The sequence below is a fragment of the Cupressus sempervirens genome, chromosome 1 (genome assembly GCF_028749045.1).
Source record: "Cupressus sempervirens isolate cs-2001-9-10 chromosome 1, ASM2874904v1, whole genome shotgun sequence".
NCBI lineage: Eukaryota > Viridiplantae > Streptophyta > Pinopsida > Cupressales > Cupressaceae > Cupressus > Cupressus sempervirens.
Genome location: NC_143118.1, coordinates 328,301,006 through 328,322,047, shown reverse-complemented (window position 1 = coordinate 328,322,047; position 21,042 = coordinate 328,301,006). Strand labels below are relative to the sequence as shown.

The 21,042-nt window shown below is 33.1% G+C and overlaps 1 protein-coding gene across 1 annotated transcript; it reads left to right on the top strand.

The window, feature by feature from the left end:
• The first annotated feature begins 15,280 nt into the window (after window positions 1–15,280).
• On the top strand, window positions 15,281–16,942 carry LOC149577492 (UDP-glycosyltransferase 91C1-like). Its single transcript, XM_089824092.1, has one exon. It carries the CDS (start codon window positions 15,341–15,343, stop codon window positions 16,757–16,759), a length of 1,419 nt encoding a protein of 472 aa, XP_089680218.1. The 5' UTR covers window positions 15,281–15,340; the 3' UTR covers window positions 16,760–16,942.
• The last annotated feature ends 4,100 nt before the right edge of the window (window positions 16,943–21,042 follow it).

The window sequence follows — 21,042 nt, the reverse complement described above, 5'->3', positions numbered from 1 at the left end:
CTAAGTGTAACCAGGCTTCCTTCATGTTTGATATCTTGACCAAAGCCATTTGGGAGTCAGATTTCCTTTCCATCCCCTACTACCCTATCCTTAGATCCAAGTGCCAGAACATGTGCCCTATGAACCACTAATTTGATGCCGACTATAAAGCCTTTCATCACTGCTTGACTTTAACCTTTAGGATGTCCTCTTTAGCTATCTTTGATTTTTGATATTACTATTTCTAGTTTCTTCATGTGAAGAAACACACTTACATTGCTTCATAATGCAGATCTTTATACAATGCACTTAGCTAGGACCTAAAGCTATTTTGGTGCACCTTGTTCCCATGGTATCCACCCCTGCCTTCTTGCATCAACTTGTGCTCCCTCATCTCCCACACCACCACCCTTTATGACATCCCAGGTCAACTGCCTCTCCACCTCATCTCACCCACTCACTATTGTATCTTTACTGCTTCCATCATCTATGAGGTTATTAGAACTATGAGATGTAGTAGAGTTGCCAATGAGTATGGCTTCCGAGAAGAAATAATCAAGCTTCGTAGCCTAGTGATTGGCTCCTATCTCAACATATTCTTTAATAGAGTAGTTTGTACTGGCTTTTCAAGGCTTGGTCGAGGCATGTGATCCATCTATTTCATAAGACAGGGCTGATTTCTTACCTCAACAATTACATGACCATCATGATTGGGCATAACTTTGCCAAAATTTATGCCACAACACTGGATACTATTCTTCTAAAGGAACTAGACAGGATGAACTACAAAGCTAGAGGTCAAGTTGGCTTTAGAAAAGATTATCAAACTATGGATCATATCTTGACCTTATGGGAAATCATTAAGGAGGCTTGTCATTGCTTTGCGAAAGTCTACTATTGTTTTCTGGACTTTCATAAGGTGTTTGAATTTGTACCTAGAGTAGCCCATTTTCAGAGGCTCAAAGACATTGGGACATCATAGATTCTTTTGAAAACCATTATGAGACTCTATGAGTGGGTCGAGGGCAGACTCAAGACTCTAGTGAGCTCTCTAATCCTATTCAGAGCACTATTGGGATGAAGCAGGGGGGCCCACTCTTTTTGGCATCTACATCGACAAGCTTGAGGGATTTATTAGAGACTCATCCCTTCTAGGTGATGGTTGTTACTTACATCAAGTTTTAGTCTCCATCCTTCTTTTTGTAGATGATGTGATTCTTCTTGCCTCCTCACCCAAGAGCCTTCAGAGAACTCTTGATAGCTTAGCCTCCTTTTGTGACTCAAGATAGCTTGTGGTTAACTTGGGGTAGACTTGGGTCATGGTCTTCAATTTCTTGAAGACCTCACACTTACATTTATACATCTAAGGTAAGTAGATTGTGATAGCCTCCTCGTACACTTACCTTGGAGTCAAGTTTGAGCTGGTCCTCATTTTAGTTTGAGACCTACCATTCACCCTAGGATTAGAAAAGGGATGGGTTCCCTTGCCATGATTGTGAGATAGTTGTCCCTCTTGGACTCTCTGGTCAGACCTACTATTTTATATGGTTTGATCATTTGGGGACCATTGTTTCTTGATTCATATTGGGCCTCCATTAAGGATATTTAGACTCTCTTCCTTCAAGGGATTAATAGATATCATTGTTCCATCACCCCTAGTATCATTTTGGTTGAGTTTGAAGCTCATCCCTTTAGGTTGGGGGTTATTTTTGACCTAATATGGTTTCTCCACTATCTTCATTTCTTTACAAATACTCTTACCTTGCATAGTGCTCCTCAATGGCGCTTGCTAGATCTAACACCTCTTTGAGAGCCCACTACTGGTATTCCCAGGCCACATCCCTTCTAAGCTCCATCAAGATAGACATTGATCGCCTGCCCCCCTTTCGGTTCTCATTAGACACTCCTACTCATCTTCAACCTTTCAAATAGGAGTTGAAAAAGTAGGTCAGACTTGACATCTATAGATAGTATCTCATTACGACTTAGACTAACCCACTTGGGGGGTTAGTCTGAGGATGGGTTTCTATGTTGAACACTTTTTGGACATTTAAGATGGGATTATTGCTTGGCACATATATTTATCTCAGAGTTGGTGCCATGCTATTTATTTTGTGTTAGGATCTTTCAGGGTTGGTTCCCACCATCTACATGCCCAGACAAACCACCACATTGATAAAGAGGACTATATTTGTAGGCTATGCACATTGGTTGAGGCTAAGACTAAGTTACACTTCATTTTCCATTGCCCTATTTATTACAAGATTAGAGGGAGATTTTATTATTTATTCAAAGAGTGCAGCTCATTGACCTCCTTCTTTAGCTATAAAAATCAAAGATGTTTAGCACTTTATCTCTAGGAGGTAATGCAACTTTGTGACCACACCTACAACTTCTATTCCCTTGGAAGTAGGTTGCAAAGTACCTCATTACGGACTTATTCTCGCCCCTTCCCTCTAGGTTGGGTGTGAAGCAACCCTCAGATACCTCTACCACTATTCACTCTAGATCCATATGACTCTACATGGCTTATCATCATCTTCATCTTTATCAATGTCAGCCTACCAATAGATCTCAAAGACAACTTCATGCTCTCCCTAGACTAGATCCATATCCTTTAGTGCTAGACTTCTTCTAGCCTAGGAAGAACCCTTAGTCTACATCTTGTATTTGGTTTTCTTTTCTCTTTTCTTTGCTTTCTTGACCATGGTTTGGTGGTCTGCTAGTTCTTTGCTTCTTATTCTATAAGTTTTCAGTCCCGTAGACCTTTGTTGGTCTCCCATTGGACATCAATAAATTTACCTCATCTTATCTATCTTATCTTATAAGAGAATGAATACAATAAAGGCAAATTTGTATCTTTCATATTAGATATTTTTAAAAGTACAAAGATTCAAATGGATTTATTACTTCCCAAGGTAACCTTCTCACTATTATTTTCATTTTTCCATTGACCAAATTATTTTATTTTGTTTTCAATATAGTTAAATTGAATATTCTCCACTAAGCTATTGTTAAAATTCAAATTCATAATTTTTTGATACTTATTTGATATTTTTTAATTTTATAATTGTGGATGTATCAAGATATAATAATTTGGTCTTCAATGTATAGCAATAATGTGAGATAAAAAAACACTTCAATAATTTATTTCTCCTCAAAATTTATATAATTTTGAAATTAGAATTAGAAAGTTAGCTCCTTTTTTTCTAGTTCTTATCCTTGTTTTTTGGCTTATCAAAATCTTGATTTTCCTAGTATCATCTATCATCCATGTTTGGGAACAAAATCTAAAACATAAATTAAAATTTGTATATAAGAAAAAAAATTGTGCTAATAATATCTTTACTATTTTCCTTTGTTAAACTAAAACCCATGTACGTATCCACATAAATGAAAGTATTCTTGTTTGTGTTGACATAAACTATAAATTTATAAATCATTTAAAGGTTTCATATCCTCCTAAGAAAAAGAAACATTTCAAATTAAAATTTATTTATTTTATAAAAAGAAAAGGTGTTATTATTAATTTCAGAATTTATCCTTTTATTTATGGAATTATGATAAAATATCAAATTACTATGCTGCTAACATATTAATTAATTATTTTTGTTTTTTATTTAAAGTAATTTTCCTAATAGTTCAAACATTTGTCTACATAACTATAGATGTTAGTTTGATCGTAACAAAGAGTCATACCAAAGAATCCTACAAATAAGATTTACAACTACTATATTGTGTGCTTGATCTAAAAAAATATAATTTGAAATAAAACTATGCCTACATACCATTAATGATCCACATTTTCATTGGTACAAAATATATCACTTTCTTGAAAATCAAAGTCCTATCGGCTCATTGTTGCATGCACAAAAACATGGAACAACCAAAATACTTGTTCAAATATTTTAGATTGTATTATATAAATATTTCAAAGAAAAATTATAATTAAAATATAAATATTTATATTTATTAAATAATAAAAATACATAATACAATTGAAATATTTTTTTTTTTAAAGTTAAATAAAAATATATAGATTAATAAAAAAAGTTTCAAGACTTAAAGTTTTTATATTAAAAAATAAGGTATTTCAATAAGTAAAAGTAAATAAAATAGTAATTTTAAAATCTTGACATTGGTAAATCTAATATTGAATTATATATTTTATGTTTGCAATTTTAAATTGATTAGTATATATTAAACAAATATAATAAACTTTATATTTTAAAATAAAATCAATTACTCATATAGATTTCAAACTAATTAAAAATATGCATTTGATGCATGTAAAATGATTTTATATATAATTGTTATTGTTAGTATGTTCTTTTCCAGGCTTTAATTGAGTTTGCATGAAGGAATTTTTTCAGCACTTTAAAACTTACCACTTCACAAAAATAATATCAATCCTTAACATTGCCCAAAATTATAATTAAGGATTTTAGTACTTATTGTAATAATAAAAGATTAAGTAGTGGGAGGAAGGGAAGGTGGAAGCATAAGTGAAACCTGACATTTTTCTAGATAGCTGACACACTTTATCATGCATCATCTTTTCCATGTTAGAAATAAGGACTGAAAGCCATTACAAATTAACATCATCAGATTTCCACAATCCATTTGTAAATAAGAAGCTTTATGGATTCGATTGTGTGTGATTTTTTTACCATCAACATTTCGGATGATACTACATGATCCATCATCAGGATGAGAAGAGCAAGATAGTAGAGATATGCATTACAAAATCTGTCACCTAACTCCTAGGAGGAGGTTTGTTTGAAACATAAATTTAGCTTGTACTTTCTCTCTTGGGAGCCCTATTTTCTCTCGAAACCTCCTATAGGAATCCATGAACATGTTATATAAATACAAATCAAACAAAATGAATTAATTATGCCAATTATCTTCGAAAGAATTTTTCCAATGCATTATTGCATGTTTGGACTTCAATTTGTGCCACAAATTTATCAGTTTTGAGCTTCACCAATGGTTCTTTATATTTGTTTGTCAAATTATGATCCAATCTAGTGCCAAAATTTGTTTGTCTAGCATATGCCAACTCTGGATTCATTGCAGTGGATTGATGCCATTCCCTTCTTCCATGTTATTGGTAGGCTTGTATAAGTTGTTTTATTCATCAAAATACATCATATAATTGTATTAATTTAAGTTCCTTTTGCTCTGATTTTTTGTTGTAAAGTTTTCACAATTTGTTTAGATTTTATAAATGCTAACAACTTTAAAGATCAGAGTGTTTGTTCAGAGCTCTATTTTTAGGCAAGGTAGCTTTGTAGTGACTAAGAGTGGTTCTATCTAGAGTACAAGAGGATTTAGATAAGCTTCAGGATAAATTTCTAGACTTAAAGTATTTATATTTAAAAATAAGCTATTTCAATAAATAAAAGAAAAGAAAATAGTAATTTTAAAAGCTTGATATTGGTAAATCTATACGCAAATATATATTTTATGTTTGCAATTTTAAATTGATTAGTTTATATTAAATAAATATAATAAACTTTATATTTTTAAATAAAATCATTTACTCATATAGATTTCAAATTAATTAAAAATATGCATTCAGGTATGTGCAGGATCATGGTCAACCAAACTATGCTCTTAAGTGGCAATAAAAAATTTTGAAAATCAAGGTTATGTCAACTTGACGTGCAATTTTCTACTTGTTATTAACTTTATATCAAAAAGTTGAGAGAAAAAAATCTCTGAAAAATTGAATCTAGTTTCTAAACTACTAGGACTTATCTCAAAAAATTAAGAGTTGATTGGTCAAAATTTTGAATTTTAATGCTATATTACAAAAATTTCAGAACAAAAATAAGAAGTAGACGTATGTCTAACCACCTTAATCAAAATTAAATGATAATATTTTTTAATAACATTCAACATATAAGTAGTAGAATCATGCCTAGATGTGACACATATTTTTGGATATTTTTATTCTAAATAAATAATGATTAATTAATTTTTGACTTTAGTATTTTTGAAGTAAAAAAACTCTCGTGTTTGACCACCTTAACTAATTCAAAACTCTAAAAAATTCAAATTTTTATTTTTTTCCCTTATAGTAAAAGAAACATAGAATGTGATACATCTTTTGGATTTAAAAAATGTTCTACCATTTGAAAGTTATAGTTATTTTTCAAGTAGTGTGTCAGTCGGCACTTTATATGTAACTCCATTAGAAAATAAGTAATAATTACTTACTAAACTCATAATTTGACAAACCTTACATTTATGGAAAGATAAGAACATTCTTAAGAAACCCTTTTCATTTCATCAAATTTTGGTGAAAAAAAAGTCGTCAGCTACATGTTTGAAGTAAAAATCACATAAAAACCTACCAAAAGCACATTTTTAGGATATTTTGAAAGTTGACCATATAGGTTTGGTATCAAAAGATATAGTAGACCTTATAAAAATATTAATTTTTTTCATTTAGTATCAGCGTGGGTGGGAAAAAAGTTGGAATAGATTTTGAAATGGTTTGAGATATTTTAAAACTAAAAATTTTTCAGATCGCCACTTTTTGGCACACCATGATCCTGCACATACCCATTTGATGCATGCAAAATTCTTTTCATATGTAATTGTTATTGTCACTATGTTCTTTTCCTAGCTTTAATTGAGTTTGTATGAAGGAATTTTTTCAACACTTTAAAACTTACCACTTCACGAAAAGAATATCAATCCTTAACATTGGCCAAAATTATAATTGAGGATTTTAGTATTTTTTATAATAGTAAAAGATTAAGTGGTGGGAGGAAAGGAAGGTGGAAGCATAAGGAAAACATGGAATTTTGCTAGACAATTGATGTACTTTGTCATGCATCAACTTTTCCATGTTAGAAATAAGGACCGAAAGCCATTACAAAATCTATTGCCTAACTCCCAGGAGTAGGTTTGTTTGAAACATTATTTTATCTTCTACTTTATCTCTTGGGAGCTCTATTTTCTCACAAAACCTCCTACAGTCTATTCCCTGCAGGAATCCACAAACATGTTATATCAATACAAATCAAACCAATTAAATAATTATAGAAATTACCTTTCAAAAGGATTTGTACAATGCTTTATTGCATGATTGGACTTCAATTTGTGCCACAAATTTAACAGATGTGAGCTTTACCAATGCTTCTTTATAGTTTTATTGTCAAACTATGGTTCAATATAGTGTCAAAATTTGTTTGTCTTGCATATGCTAGCTCTGGATTCAATGTAGTGGATTGATGTCATTCCCTTCTTCCATGTTATTGATAATCTTTTATAAGTTTTTTTATTCACCAACATACATCATATAATTGTATTAATGTAAGATCCTTTTTCTCTAATTTTTCATTGTAATCTTTTCACTATTTGTTTAGATTTTATAATAACTAACAACTTTAAAGATTAGAGTGTTTGTTCAGAGCTCTATTTTTAGGTAGGGGAGCTTTGCAATGACTAAGAGTGGTTCTATCTGACCACAAGAGGGTTCAAATAGGCTTCAAGATTTAGTGAGGAAGGCTTTAAGCCATAGAGAAAATAAACTATTCAGAGCCTAGGGTGCTGATCATAAGTGTTCATCAAAAAACTTAATGGAATTATAAAGCATAATATTGAGGGATATACTACACTTTTAACAATCTATTTTGGAATTTAGATTTATAACCTTGTATGCTTATGGAAATAGTCAAAGTCCTTGACATTTGGGCCACTAATTACATTTTGCTCTTTTCTGCGATTGTCTTTAGCTTAACAGATTTCCCTTGAACCCAGCAATTGATCTGTTTAAGAATAAGAAGGTTGAAGTTTGGGCCATCAGTGACAAATTAATGGAAATCTTGGGCATCAAGATTAGCTCAAAATTATTTTCAATTGCACATGTTTGTGGCTATCTTGACTAGCATGTCAGTTATTAAAATCTCACCTTTATTTTCTAGACCCAAATTATTATCACAAATCTTGCCTTTTTTCTTCAAATTCAATTTCTTTGGTTCCCTTTTCCTACTTAGTTTAGTATTCTACACTTCTTCCCTATGGAGGTAAGAGTTTACAAAACTTCTGTGTGCGAAATGCGCTATTGGAGAATCAATAAATGTTGGTCATCTTCTTTAAATCCATCCAAATAAATCCCTTTGAGGATTTCATGAAGAATTTGTGATCAAATCAATTATATAATATTGTCTACAATCTTTTGGAATAAGTATGCATAGTTTCATGGTATTCTTGTTTGAATTTCACAAGTAGCTACCTCAAGTTATGTTTGTTGTGGGCTTTTGAAAGCCTCTATAATTTCCTTATATGACTTACGCAAAGCCAAAAAATTACATTTGGTTAGGGTGTATGGTAAGCATATGGAATTAGTTGTTTTCTTTGTAATATTTTTATTCTACTGAATTTTGCACTAAATTTTAGGTGTCCATAATAGTTGGTGTCTATTATATGTTGAACGATAATTCTTTTTCACTATCTTCCTAAAGTTAAAAATGGAAGAAGATACGAATGAGAACCAAAATACCTCCAAACCCTTCAACAACTATGAACCAAATATTGAAAGGATCTCCAAAATACCTGTGTTGCCTCTTTCTTTCACTCAGTAAATGGTTATGTTGTTTATTTGGCTAGAGAAATAGCTTCCTTTTCCCCTATAGTCTCCACTCACCCTTGTTCTATATTGCCAAGTAAGGTCTCTATGTGTATTAACTACACTTCCTAAAACATCTGGGTATCTAGTATCTGCTACTTTCACTGACACAACAAACTACCTCTAGGTCTGCCTGTTAGACTAGGCCATTTACTAAGTACCCAACTGTGTATACCATATAAAAAGGCCTTAGTAGGATATATGAAGATACCAAATATATCTATTGGAGATTTTATTCAAATTATTTTGTTACCAGTAGTTACAAAAATCCCAGTAAAATGATCATTCAACTACTTCATTTTATTGCGATGCACAAACTTAGGATTCAGACGTAACATTAAGATTTCATCAATGAAATGAAATATGTTAGACTAAAATAGAAAGAAAAAACAATCTTAAGAAATGATCATATCTTTGCCTGGCCCATCTCTCACCTATATTGTAGGAGCAATTTTATAGGCTAGGATTGGAGAAGGTATTTTTTTTGGAAAGCTTCAATGTACATCATTTAACTACCAAACTATGTTCCTTCTTGCAATACAAAGATCAAATAGAGTGCCCTAGTTTTGCAATTGGGGTCAAACATTTGAATAGATTGGCCATCAAAAATTGCAGATAGGAAAGTTTTAGAAAAGAAATTTAAAAGAGTAAATTAGGATCTCCAAGGCATCATAAATTGAAGGGCAATTAGACCATTTCCCCACCTAAATGAAAATTGTCCATTTCTCTTGATTCCATGAATGAGCATGAAATTTCTGCAACAAATCTTCTATGAGTTTTTTGGAAGAATAGGAAAGTATTAGGTAAATAAAGGCTTCTTGAAAGCCTCGAATTAGAAATTACATAATTTTATGAAGCACAAATTATTTTTCTGCTTGCCCTCATGAATAAAAATTGAAAAAAATCATATTTTAAAATGATTGAAATAAATATTAATGTTCAACTATATGTTTTGCGGCCTTTAATATTTGATTTTGATTGATTGTTTGCGTGAAAATTCCTATTGCAGTCATTGATTATTAATCTCCTATCTTAAACAATTATTTAATTATTGAAATTAATTCACAACTAATATCAAAAAATAACACAACTACAACTTCACCAAAAAATATAGAAAGAAATAAGAAACACTACGACACAATAGTTTTGGACAAATCATCCCTAGAAAAACCCCTAAGAGAAAACCACTTTTACAGATGAGGAACTATATAACTTTAGCAAATCAAGAGGTACAAATTTCCTTGCCTCTTACTAGTAGAACTCTGGCAACCTCCCAATTTCTCCTATTGATATTCCTCTACTACTATCCCCAATGCTATCACTATGCCCTTGCTCACACTGCAATACTATTTGCCTGTCACTGCAAATTTATTTGCTAATACTACAAATGTTTCTTCAACTTGTTCATTTCCAAATTTCCCCCTGACCCCCTTTTATACTATTCCTTTTGGTAAGCCAATGGCCGAGATTGATTCTTAATCGACCATTGAGATTAAAACAACTTAACAACCCTAACCAAGTTGGTTTCTAGTTGCGAACTAAAAGTAGTCAATTATTTAAGAAATAATTTTCCCTACTCTAATTAAGTAGTTAGTAAAACTATTATTTGCCAAACTATTACAAATGGATGAATAACTATCCAAAGCTACCAAAACTAATAGTTTGAATTTGTTTGCCTTGAACAATTCCTTTAGTATCTTCCTAGAATAGGAACTAATAGTGAATAAGTTGGCCATTTTGTGACATTAAAATTTTGATGGACCACTTTGATATGTCTTATTGTATTGAAAATGATACAAAGTGTTTGCTCTAGTTTATTAGATATATTAATAGTAAGATAGAAATCATTCAAATAATTTTATTGTATGGAAAACAATACAAAATAGATGAAGTGGTTATATATATATAATAATAATGATTATCAGAATATTTATAATATTTGATATAATTTCCATTATTATACTAGTATAGGAAATATTCTTAGGCTTTAATTAATATTGTTAGTCTTATCACATTTTATCAATTACTTATATTTTGTCATTTTGGGTAACTTGATTAATGAAATGATTGGTTACATTATCTATGTTGTTTGTTTATAGAGCATGACAACTTTACTTCTCAATGCAAATATAATTAAATAATATATATGGTAGATAATATTCAATTTTATAATTTATTAAAATTATGTTAGATTATTTATTAAATTTTGAATTTTATAATGCTAGTTGATTTTCATACGAATATATTAATGAAAGTATGTCAACTTGAAATGTGCTTCTGGGTATGGTTTGGGAACTCTTAATATTGAAAGTACATGTCACTTAGTTATTACATATTAAGTACACCATGATAAGGACCAATCATTTCAATGCCTCCTTTATTTTTCCCATTGTTTTATATTCTTAGGGTTGTAGATTTGTGGGAGACCTCTTTGGGATTTATTTTCTTGTCTTGTTTCCTATTCTAGGCTTAGTTGTTTCAAAAATATTTTCTAATCTCCTTGGGCATAATTTTTAATATATTTTAATCATGTTGATCATATCTAGCCCAAATCTCAATCTCAACCTAAACCCCAACCCAACCCTTGTATTACATTTGATCCTACTGACAAAATTAAGGCACTTGATGGTCCTTTTTATATTGCCGCTAGGATTACTCGTCTTCCTTTTCATGGTACTCTTATTAATACCTTATGCATGGTAAATGTGATACATGAAGAAAATCTTTATAGTAAATGATTACATAAAGATTATTATGATATATCTGATGTTTTTATTCAAGCTTGCAATAGTTTATGTTATCAAGTTCCCATGGTTCCATTGTTTTTTTTTCCTATGGAAGCTTTTACTAAATTTATGGATAATACTTTTATTTTCATTCTTACTTCTAGTCAACTTCAATTCAAATTTGATCTTCCTTGGCTTACCTCTATGAAAGTTGTGGCTTCACCTATTGATATATGCCTTAAACTCTTACATAATGAAGAAATCATGACTTTTAACCATAGGATTTATTCAAATTTTCTACATTAAAATATGTTACCCTTGATGTCTTATGGTCTTCTATGCTCCAAATAATTTCATATCATCTTGATCATCTATTCTAGTCATTTCACAAGAATATCACATTGGAATCTAATTAGTCTATGCATTCCTTGAAATCTAATAAGTCGATTTGACAAACATCTTGACTAGGATTGGTCTTCTTGCAAGGTGAAGAAATTTTGAGCAATCACAAAGGAGAGATAGTTCGATCGAGTATTAATCTTCTCATTCCATCTATCTATCACGTCTGCTCAAGTAATTTATTCATCGCTTTTGGAGAAAGTTGTACTTCAAATAAAAATCCAAAAGGGAAAAGTCATAAGACATTTCAATTTGTATTCTCAGGTTCCTCAATTTGAATGGGAGTAATGATTTGATATTTTCATCAATCCTAACTGAGAAAAATATTAATTTAAGAACTAGTACTCATTCTTGAGGTGCTTATTTTCATCAATCCTAACTGACAAAAATAACCTTGTGATTAAATGAAGAACAATTACTCTCCACCTATTATATATAGGTATACATAAGCTAGTGATGAAAAACATTTTTAAATTTGTTTTGATAAAGTTAGTATCAATGATTAATTGATTTTAATTAAAGTTGTATATTTTATTAAAATTAGTATAAACTCATTTTTTTAAAATTCTAAATTTAGTATTTAATTTGAATAACTATAAGAATTACTATTATTATTAAGGATATTGTTTAAAATATATATTAAAAATAAATGTAATTTGTGTCTTGTAATTCAATGCTACTCTTTAAGAATAATCATATATACACTTATTTGAATCTGTATAATTGTTAAGAAATTTCCTAATCATAGAAAAAATAAATTATATTAGAATACACATGAAACCTAACATTAATAAAAATAGAGAACATAGCAGTCGTTAGATATATTTTGAGGTTTATTTGGAATTCCAAATGATAAATGTATAGATATAAAATTGCATTTCAAAGTAATGGAAAAATGATTTGTAAGCACGTGCTGTTTTTTAATAGAGTCTTTGATAATCACATTCAATAAAGACCACAATGTTTTTGCCATAGAATTTGATATGTAAGAAAACTACTAACCTTATATGGTACAATAAAACAATAGAGTAACAATATGACAATTTGAAAAAAGCTAAATCTAGTAGTAACAATAAAACAAAAGGTTAACAAGAGCTCTACAGAGCTGAAGTCTCACCTAATGCTATTGTTTAAAAATTAAGAGGAAATTAGCTTTACAAGGTTTTTAAAAATGTTTAGAACAAATTCTCTCATTACACTCAAGCTTCTAATTATAATTTCACTTCTAAATAAAATGATATATCGATATATCAATTTATGTGGGATTTTTATGGTAAGCATTTCAAATTAGTAGACAAAGATTAAAAGTACCTTAAACATAATATAGATTCTTGAAAAAATTCAATAGTATAATATGAAAATCTCAAATGAAATATAATAATACTGACAAGTGAATTCACAAAAAATGTAATATAAAAATTTAATAAATAAATATAATCATATTGACAAGGGGATTACCCTAAACATACAACTATATGCTTGAGAACCTCATTAGTCTAATATGGAAATTTCCAATAAAATATAATGAATATGCAATCAATGAATTCAATAGCAATATAATTGTAGATGAAAATAATATTATTTTAAAAATAAGAGATATAAGAGAAAAGGGACACGTGTATAAAAAAAAATGACACTAAGCAATAGATTATAATCTAAGCTTGAAACAAAAGCATCATGCTGTATTCAAGAATTAGCAATAATAATAATGTTTCGAAACATCAAAAGATAAACTAATGATTTTATTGCATTAGTTGGGAATCAAACCCGGGTCTATACTGTGGAAGGGTACTATTCTGGACTAGAACATTGGTGTGGAAGGTGTATGATGTTTAGGAGAAAGAGAATATTTTTGTACAAAGCACATTACATCAAACTAGGCAAAAATAAATAATAAATCTAGAGATGTGCGGTATCAAACTTTTTATATTAAATATTAATTGAAGAAATATAAATTTAATTATTACTTATAAGTTAAGAACTTTGTGTGCATAATAATCTATCCTTGCATCTCAGCTTCAATCACACATCCTCTCTGTCAACTATTCTAGGCCTACATTGTGTTGTGAGAGAATATAGGAAGAAAATCGAAGATTTTTGCTACCATCAATTGCATTATTGTTCTTGTAGAAAGGTGAATTTCTTGGTGCATTGCAGAGCCTGCCCGACATTTAAGAAAGTCTCATTCTTTGACTTTTGCAAGGAAGTAAGGTGAAGTGATGTAGTTCTAGGGTTTGAAGAAATTAGGGCAGCAAAACGTCCTCATCGCCCACGATATTCGTGGAATAGGATGGCTCAAATGTGTCTTTTTCAACCTTACACTCTACTTGTGGTTAGTCATGTGAATCAAGTGACAAATTGAGAAACATTTAATGTGGTTGAAACTCGTCAAACAAAGGTGGAAAGAAGCCTCATTTGGAGATGGACAAGAAAAATAAGTAAAATTTCATGGAATTGATGGAATTTTGAACTAGATCTAAAAACATTTTTCAGCGGAAAAATGCCCCTTTAAGGACAATTGGATTTTTAAAAAAAAAACCTTCCATGAGTTTGTTCAAGTAATGATTTAGACAGGTGTAAGTTTAAAAGAACATACTTGTAATGAACATTTCATAATTATAGGCGATCTTTGGGAACTTTGGCATGGCTTAAACTATTTAGATCTTTGTGATTGCGGAGTCCTCTATAGGAAAACAAGCAAACATTAATATTTAATGAAGTATGAAGGATTAATGATGGATTTTTTTCTTTTGGTAATGACAAAAATTCATGTTGAAGGGACATATGGATAAAAAGAATGAGAGAGGATTTATGGAAGCTAGTAAGTTGACATTTGTCAAGTACTTGGCATCATATTAGTTTTCTATGATGAAAAATTTGCCACCACATTTTGAAGGGTTTATTAACTGTCAATGCACAATCTATACACGTGGACTGTTTGACAAGATTTTTCTTTATTTTTGTAGATGAAAAATCAAATAAACTACCAGCAAAAATCTATTATCCAATAAAAAAAGTATAATTAAAGAAAGAAAAATCAGTTAATGAGACTTGAAACCATAGGATATAGTTGGTTGCACAGATACCAACGTAAGGATAAATTGGAAAAAGGCCGAATGAAAACTGTTGTCTTCGCCTACTAGGTAGGCGCGACTAACAATAAAGTAACAATACGACAAACTAGAAGATGTGTTTCAACAAGTCATCTCATGGAATACTGCGGGCGGCATAAAATTGATCGGATTGCGAGATAATAATTCAAAGCACAGAGTCCAGACTAATAATCCAACCTGCCCGCGATTATTATGTTATATTACAGTTAAACATTATTCTACTTATCGATTATTTTATTAGTTAAAATACGATGGATGCGATGAATCATGCAAATATAAAATGAAAAAGTTGACTCTGAAAAGATTTGTCATCATTATCAATGACCCAAAATTTTCAGTCTAACTATTGTTCCATGTGATCAGCTTCTAGATTATCCGTGGAGAGATTTTATAGACTTGAAAAACCTTAGGATTGATTATAAATATAACGGACAGTCCTCAAAATTCATTTATTGTTGCAGATGTTGTGAAATAGAATAATGGAAGTGGAAGGCAAGAAGCTGCAGATTCATGTGGTCATGTTTCCATGGCTCGCACAGGGCCACATCGTGCCATTTATTGAGCTTTCCAAACGGCTTGCTAACCATGGGCTCAAAGTAACCTTTCTTTCCACTCCCCGTAATATTGAAAGAAACCGGCCAATGTTGTTAGACAATATCAAGAGTGGAAATATGAATCTGGTGGAGCTGCCATTGCCGGCAGTTGATGGGCTTCCGGCGGGAGCAGAAAGCACCGCCGACATCCCCAACGAAATGGAAGGCGTGTTAAAGACGGCGCTCGACGGTCTGCAGCAGCCATTTGAGGATCTTTTACGGCGGCTCTCCCCTGATTATGTTGTTTACGACTTCTCGCAGTACTGGGCCGCAACTGTCGCCAGTAAGCTTGGTATTCCGGCGATTTTCTTCCTCATTTTCACGGCCGCGCTGTCTGGTTACATGTGGGTCACGGAAAGATACAGGAAAGAGGAAACCACGGCAGAGGACATGATGGCGCCGCCAAAGGGTTTCCCTTCTAAACAAATTGTTTGGCGGCCCTTCGAAGCGGCATTTGTTGCACGTGCATTTAATCAGTGCAACGGCGGCGTCTCAGCCATGAACCGCGCCTGTTTGTCAGTCCAAAAAAGTTCCTTTCTTTTCATCAGATCCTGCTATGAAATGGAGGGAAAGTTTATAGAATATCTTGAGAGATCCACCGGAAAGTCGGTGTCTCCGGTGGGTCCTCTGGCGCCGGATCTTCCCGAGAAGAGGCTTTCAGGGGATCGGGAATCGTTTTGCCTGAGATGGCTGGACAAGCAGCCGGAATCTTCCGTGGTGTATGTATCGTTCGGGAGTGAATGTTTTCTGTCGAAAGATGAGATCTTTGCTCTGGCACGTGGTTTGGAATCGACGGGGCTGCCGTTTCTGTGGGTGCTGCGCTTCCCTCGTTTTTCCAACGAGGAATGCAACGTTTCGGAGTTATTACCAGAGGGTTTTGAGACTCGAACTCGAGACCGGGGGCTCGTTTACGGCGAGTGGGCTCCGCAGTTGCAAATTCTCTCGCATCCGTCGGTTGGAGTATTTCTGAGCCACTCGGGGTGGAGTTCGGTGGTGGAGGCGATGAAGTTTGGAGTGAAACTGGTCCTGCTGCCGATGAATAATGACCAGGGTCTGAACGCGAGGCTTGTGGCAGGAGAGCTGAAGTTGGGGTTGGAAGTGGAAAGAGAAGAGGACGGGAGTTTCACGGAGGATCATATTCGAACTGCCGTGCTCAAAGTGGCCAAGGAAGATAGCGAGGAAGGGGAATTGGTGAGACGGAGAATTAGTGAGATGAGAGAGAGCATATTTGGCGACAACGGATTGGAAGAGAAGTACATCCACCGGTTAATCGAACGCTTGCAGCTTTCTACCTCAACAAATTAGCCCTTTTTAATTAAAAAAAAAAAATTGGTGGAAGTCGATGCAGTTAGAGTCCTGCCTATTGTTTTAGATTCAGTTAGAATCCTGCCCATTGTTTTAAATAGGAAGATTGTAAAAAATAAAATGTCATATTTCAAGGAAAGAAAATAGAGTGCAATAAAGTATGTCGTATATTCTATGGTCAAATTTAGATTTGAAGTATTTGGAGTTAGCAAGTGGCATACAATTCAATGTCTAGTTTTTTTAAAATTTTACATTATCTAACAACATTGCACAATTTGTGAATTTGTTTTAAAATTATAAGGAATTGGAGGACTTGGGAATTTATTTCAGGTCTACAAATCTATGAACCCACAAACTACTATTGTTTGGGTAATCTCAAAGTCCAAACAACTAAAATTGGAATAGTTACTCTATGAAACAACTAAAACTCGATCTTCATTTCTCTCTTGGAGTGAAAAAATTATAAGTGATTCGTGAAAATTAATTCAGTTTTCGGATAAAGTGAATGCAATAATATATTGCCTATGACAAGTACAATAAGATAGAAATCATTCAAATAATTTTATGTATGGAAAATGATACAAAATGGATGTAGTGATCATATATATAATATTTATATTGGATGCAATTTCTATTACTATAGTACTATAAGGAAGTATTCTTAGACCTTAATCAATGATCTTAGTCTTCTCACATTTTATTATTCACTTATATTTTGTTATTTTAGGTATCTTGAACAAAGAAAGGATTGGTTACATTATTTATGTTTTTGTTTATAGATGTTTGAACATCATAAGTCATAGAATATCATGGCTTTTGTAATGCCCCGCCAAAGGATCCAAAGAATTAACCTAAATTTTTACTAAGTTTGTCAAACAATTTTTTTTTTTAAAAATCATGAAAGTAACACCATTCATAACATAGTAGCGAAAGCAATAACAATACCCAACTGGGAGTAAACATAACATACATACATAACAGGTTACATTCTTCATGGATCCCTTAACATTGAATCACATCTAATTTAACTATTATTACGTTTCCATCTAATACTACATCCACATAAAATAATAATGAAAAGTCCATTGTTCTTAAATTACATTTCCAATTGCTCAATCATCCACTGTACATGTCATAGGGTATGAAAGGCTTAAAAGAATATACATCCGTGTAGATAAACTACATCATCATACTAACTCTAATCCATGATGCAATAACATAAATGATACATCATCATAACCATAAATCATCAAACATAATTAACTAAGTGCATGGTTCCTCCCAACCGTGAATAGCATCATTAGACCATCATGGATCCTAGCCATCCATCCGTGCGTAACATTCCAAATCACCGAAGAGATCATTGGTATTAACATAGTAGGAATGTCACACCTAAAGCATACTACATCATATGCAAAAAGTAATCCAACATGCAAAGTAAAGCATAAGATAACATCATCTAACATATGCAAATCATCAATGTAAGGATACATGCCCACCTTCATAATCCATGAAGATAGATGTCAACAAAGAATGCATCAGCCATGGTGTCTCAGACGGATCTCAAATGGTAAGAGTGAAAAAGCACTACCACCCGACTGCGTGGAGCCTAAATGGTCCACTCCCACCACGTCGAGGAGATAATATCAAGTCCCAAATAGGTTATCAAAATCACATAGCATAAATACTCTCTAAGTCTAGGAATCCTAAAAGTATACTAACTCAAAGGTTCCAATGCAAAATTGACATCTAATTCCCAAAGGCACACAAAGACATGTAGGAAACCTACTATGCAAACAGGAAAGTGTCATCGCACGGATCATGCTAGAGTTACCCTGGCAGTCTCTCAATAGACCCCAACCCCCTAATGATCCCTGTGCAGCCACTAGTATCCTCTCATACTGACGAGGCATACTACAGAATGCAAGGTTGCAACCAAGCATTCTCTCTACTCCCATCCTAGTCTGTACTAGCACTTGAGGCATGGGCGAGAACATACAATTATCTTATTAGGTTCATTTAATCCCCATTTAGTGTAAATATTTTTACTTATTAAAACAACTTACAATGAGTTACCCTAGTAGCCACTTAGGGCCCCGTCCCCTATTGCAAGCCACTTTTCGACACTACACGTAGATAACCTACCCTAAGTGTCATGTCCCTCTCTTAGCAACATAATTATAATAGGGGATTTGCCTATCATTGACTCTCGTAGGCAAATAATTATGGGAAGAGGGTCAATTTTTTCTTCCAATTAAGTAAGCGGGGCCTACTCATTCCAATATTAAATAAAGGTTGTATTCTAACTTTATAAAGTTAATTATTTAATTTTATAAAGTTAATATTTGTAGTGCAAGATGATTCCGGATAATTTCCAGAAACTTCTCGGCAAGGAGATAAATAGAGGACATAGGGCTCCCTTTTGAAAGCAAGCGATTTTTTGGATTGGTTTTTAATTATCAGTTGGAGGAATTTGTAGTCCCCGGCCTGCAAATTCCCAGAGGTCTCTGAGAACGAAAACTCTCTTAGATCTGCATAACTGAGGAGGTGGGATATCTTCCGAAGGGTTGCACATTGGAGATGGTTTTCAGCCATTTCATGTTGAGATTATTTGCATATTCAGATTATTGGAAGAAGGACATCTTGAATCAGGAAACCCTCATTTAGCCGACAACAAGAGTATTTGTGAGCGATGATTTGTTTACAGTCTGAATGCCTTAATCCAAGAAATTAAGTGATGGGTTTACACAGCCAACAGATCATAATGCGAGAGGGTTGATTGCGAATTTCCCATGGGCCATTCGATTCAGGAAATAGAATCGCAACAGACAGAGGTGTTTGGACATGATTAACTAAACCTCGCAATCCATTATCACTAAGCGCAATTATTGGGAAATAGACTCAGGCCGGAACCGGAACAGGAACTCCGACCCAATTAGATTTCCGCCAAATCACTGGGACGCTGAATGATGAGCTGGCCCCCCATTCAAATGGCTGCGATCTACGGGCTTCAAGCGTTTTGGACGGGCCTGTAGAAGAATCAAGCGGGTAGATACTGGTTTCACGAGTTTCATCTTCCATGCGGTGCGGGCAAGAGGCCATTTCAGATATCATCAGTATTAAAGGTAGTTGCGACAGAGAGAATCCAGTGACCAACATTCGCCATTGCATTGGGAGTCTGGGAAATTAATCGCAGACCAGTATAACTCGCCGCCGGAGATGAAAGTGATCATTAATCAACCGCAATTCGATTGTCTGAAGCGATTGCGGAATCAACTTGAATAGCAGATTACTCAGGGATTGGCGGCAGCAACAATCTTCTTCGGGACAAATTTAATAAACTCATGGAGACAGCAAACAGCAGGTTCGTTCCACGGGGGTGATTTGAAGAGGGGCGTCACTGCAACTTTCTGATCTGTCACCAGTTGTCAAAGGGACCACATCGTATTATGGATTAAGAACATTGGAGGGAGCAAAATGTATTGCCAATGCAAAACCAGGTTCTTTAGATATTGTTTATCTATATTCCATTAAGGCTCTGATGTTCAGTTATTGAATCAGTAATGAATATTGTTGCAATAAGATCCTTCCATGAATATTGCTAGTAGATTTATTTATATCTTTTTGGCATTTTTCATAATACAATCTGAAGGTTCCTTGATAAGTATTTAACAATCGTCCCAATCCAGTAATGCTCTTCTTTAACCCATACAGTAGAGGGGATATCTCACTAAGCTCATGGAATCATAAATCACAAAATCACCATAGTCCTATACAAGCGACTGGAAAGAAATACCAAAAGATAATCCATAAAAAAAGCATCCATAGATAATCATGAACACAACAGTTTTCTATTGGCAACTGAAGGTATCACTGATAATCACAATAATCATTGGTTCTCAATAACCAAAATATATCTCAAAATCATACTGATCGAAGACTGAAAAATGGTTGAGTCAAAACGTGTCACAACATGACATCATCAAGAAATAAATCAACATTTCAGTCCCATCATGGCGACTGGAAAGTAATCCAAGGATAACTGATCGATGACTCAAAAATGGTTAAGTCAAGTGTCTCAGATACATATAACTCAACTTCACTTAAGAAGACTGATGAGCAATAACAATTAGTAAATGCAACATCTCATAGAGCATACCATCACATTACCATGGTTGGGTTTATAAAGATTGAGTTCAAAAGACATCATCATGACATCACAATCATAACCCCTGAGCCTTTGGTAACAACCTAAGACTAGTCAACAACTAGTCAACCGAAAA

What these genes read in the sequence shown, in the direction of transcription:
- LOC149577492 (XM_089824092.1), top strand. Translation starts at nt 15,341, where the DNA reads ATGGAAGTGGAAGGCAAGAAGCTGCAGATTCATGTGGTCATGTTTCCA.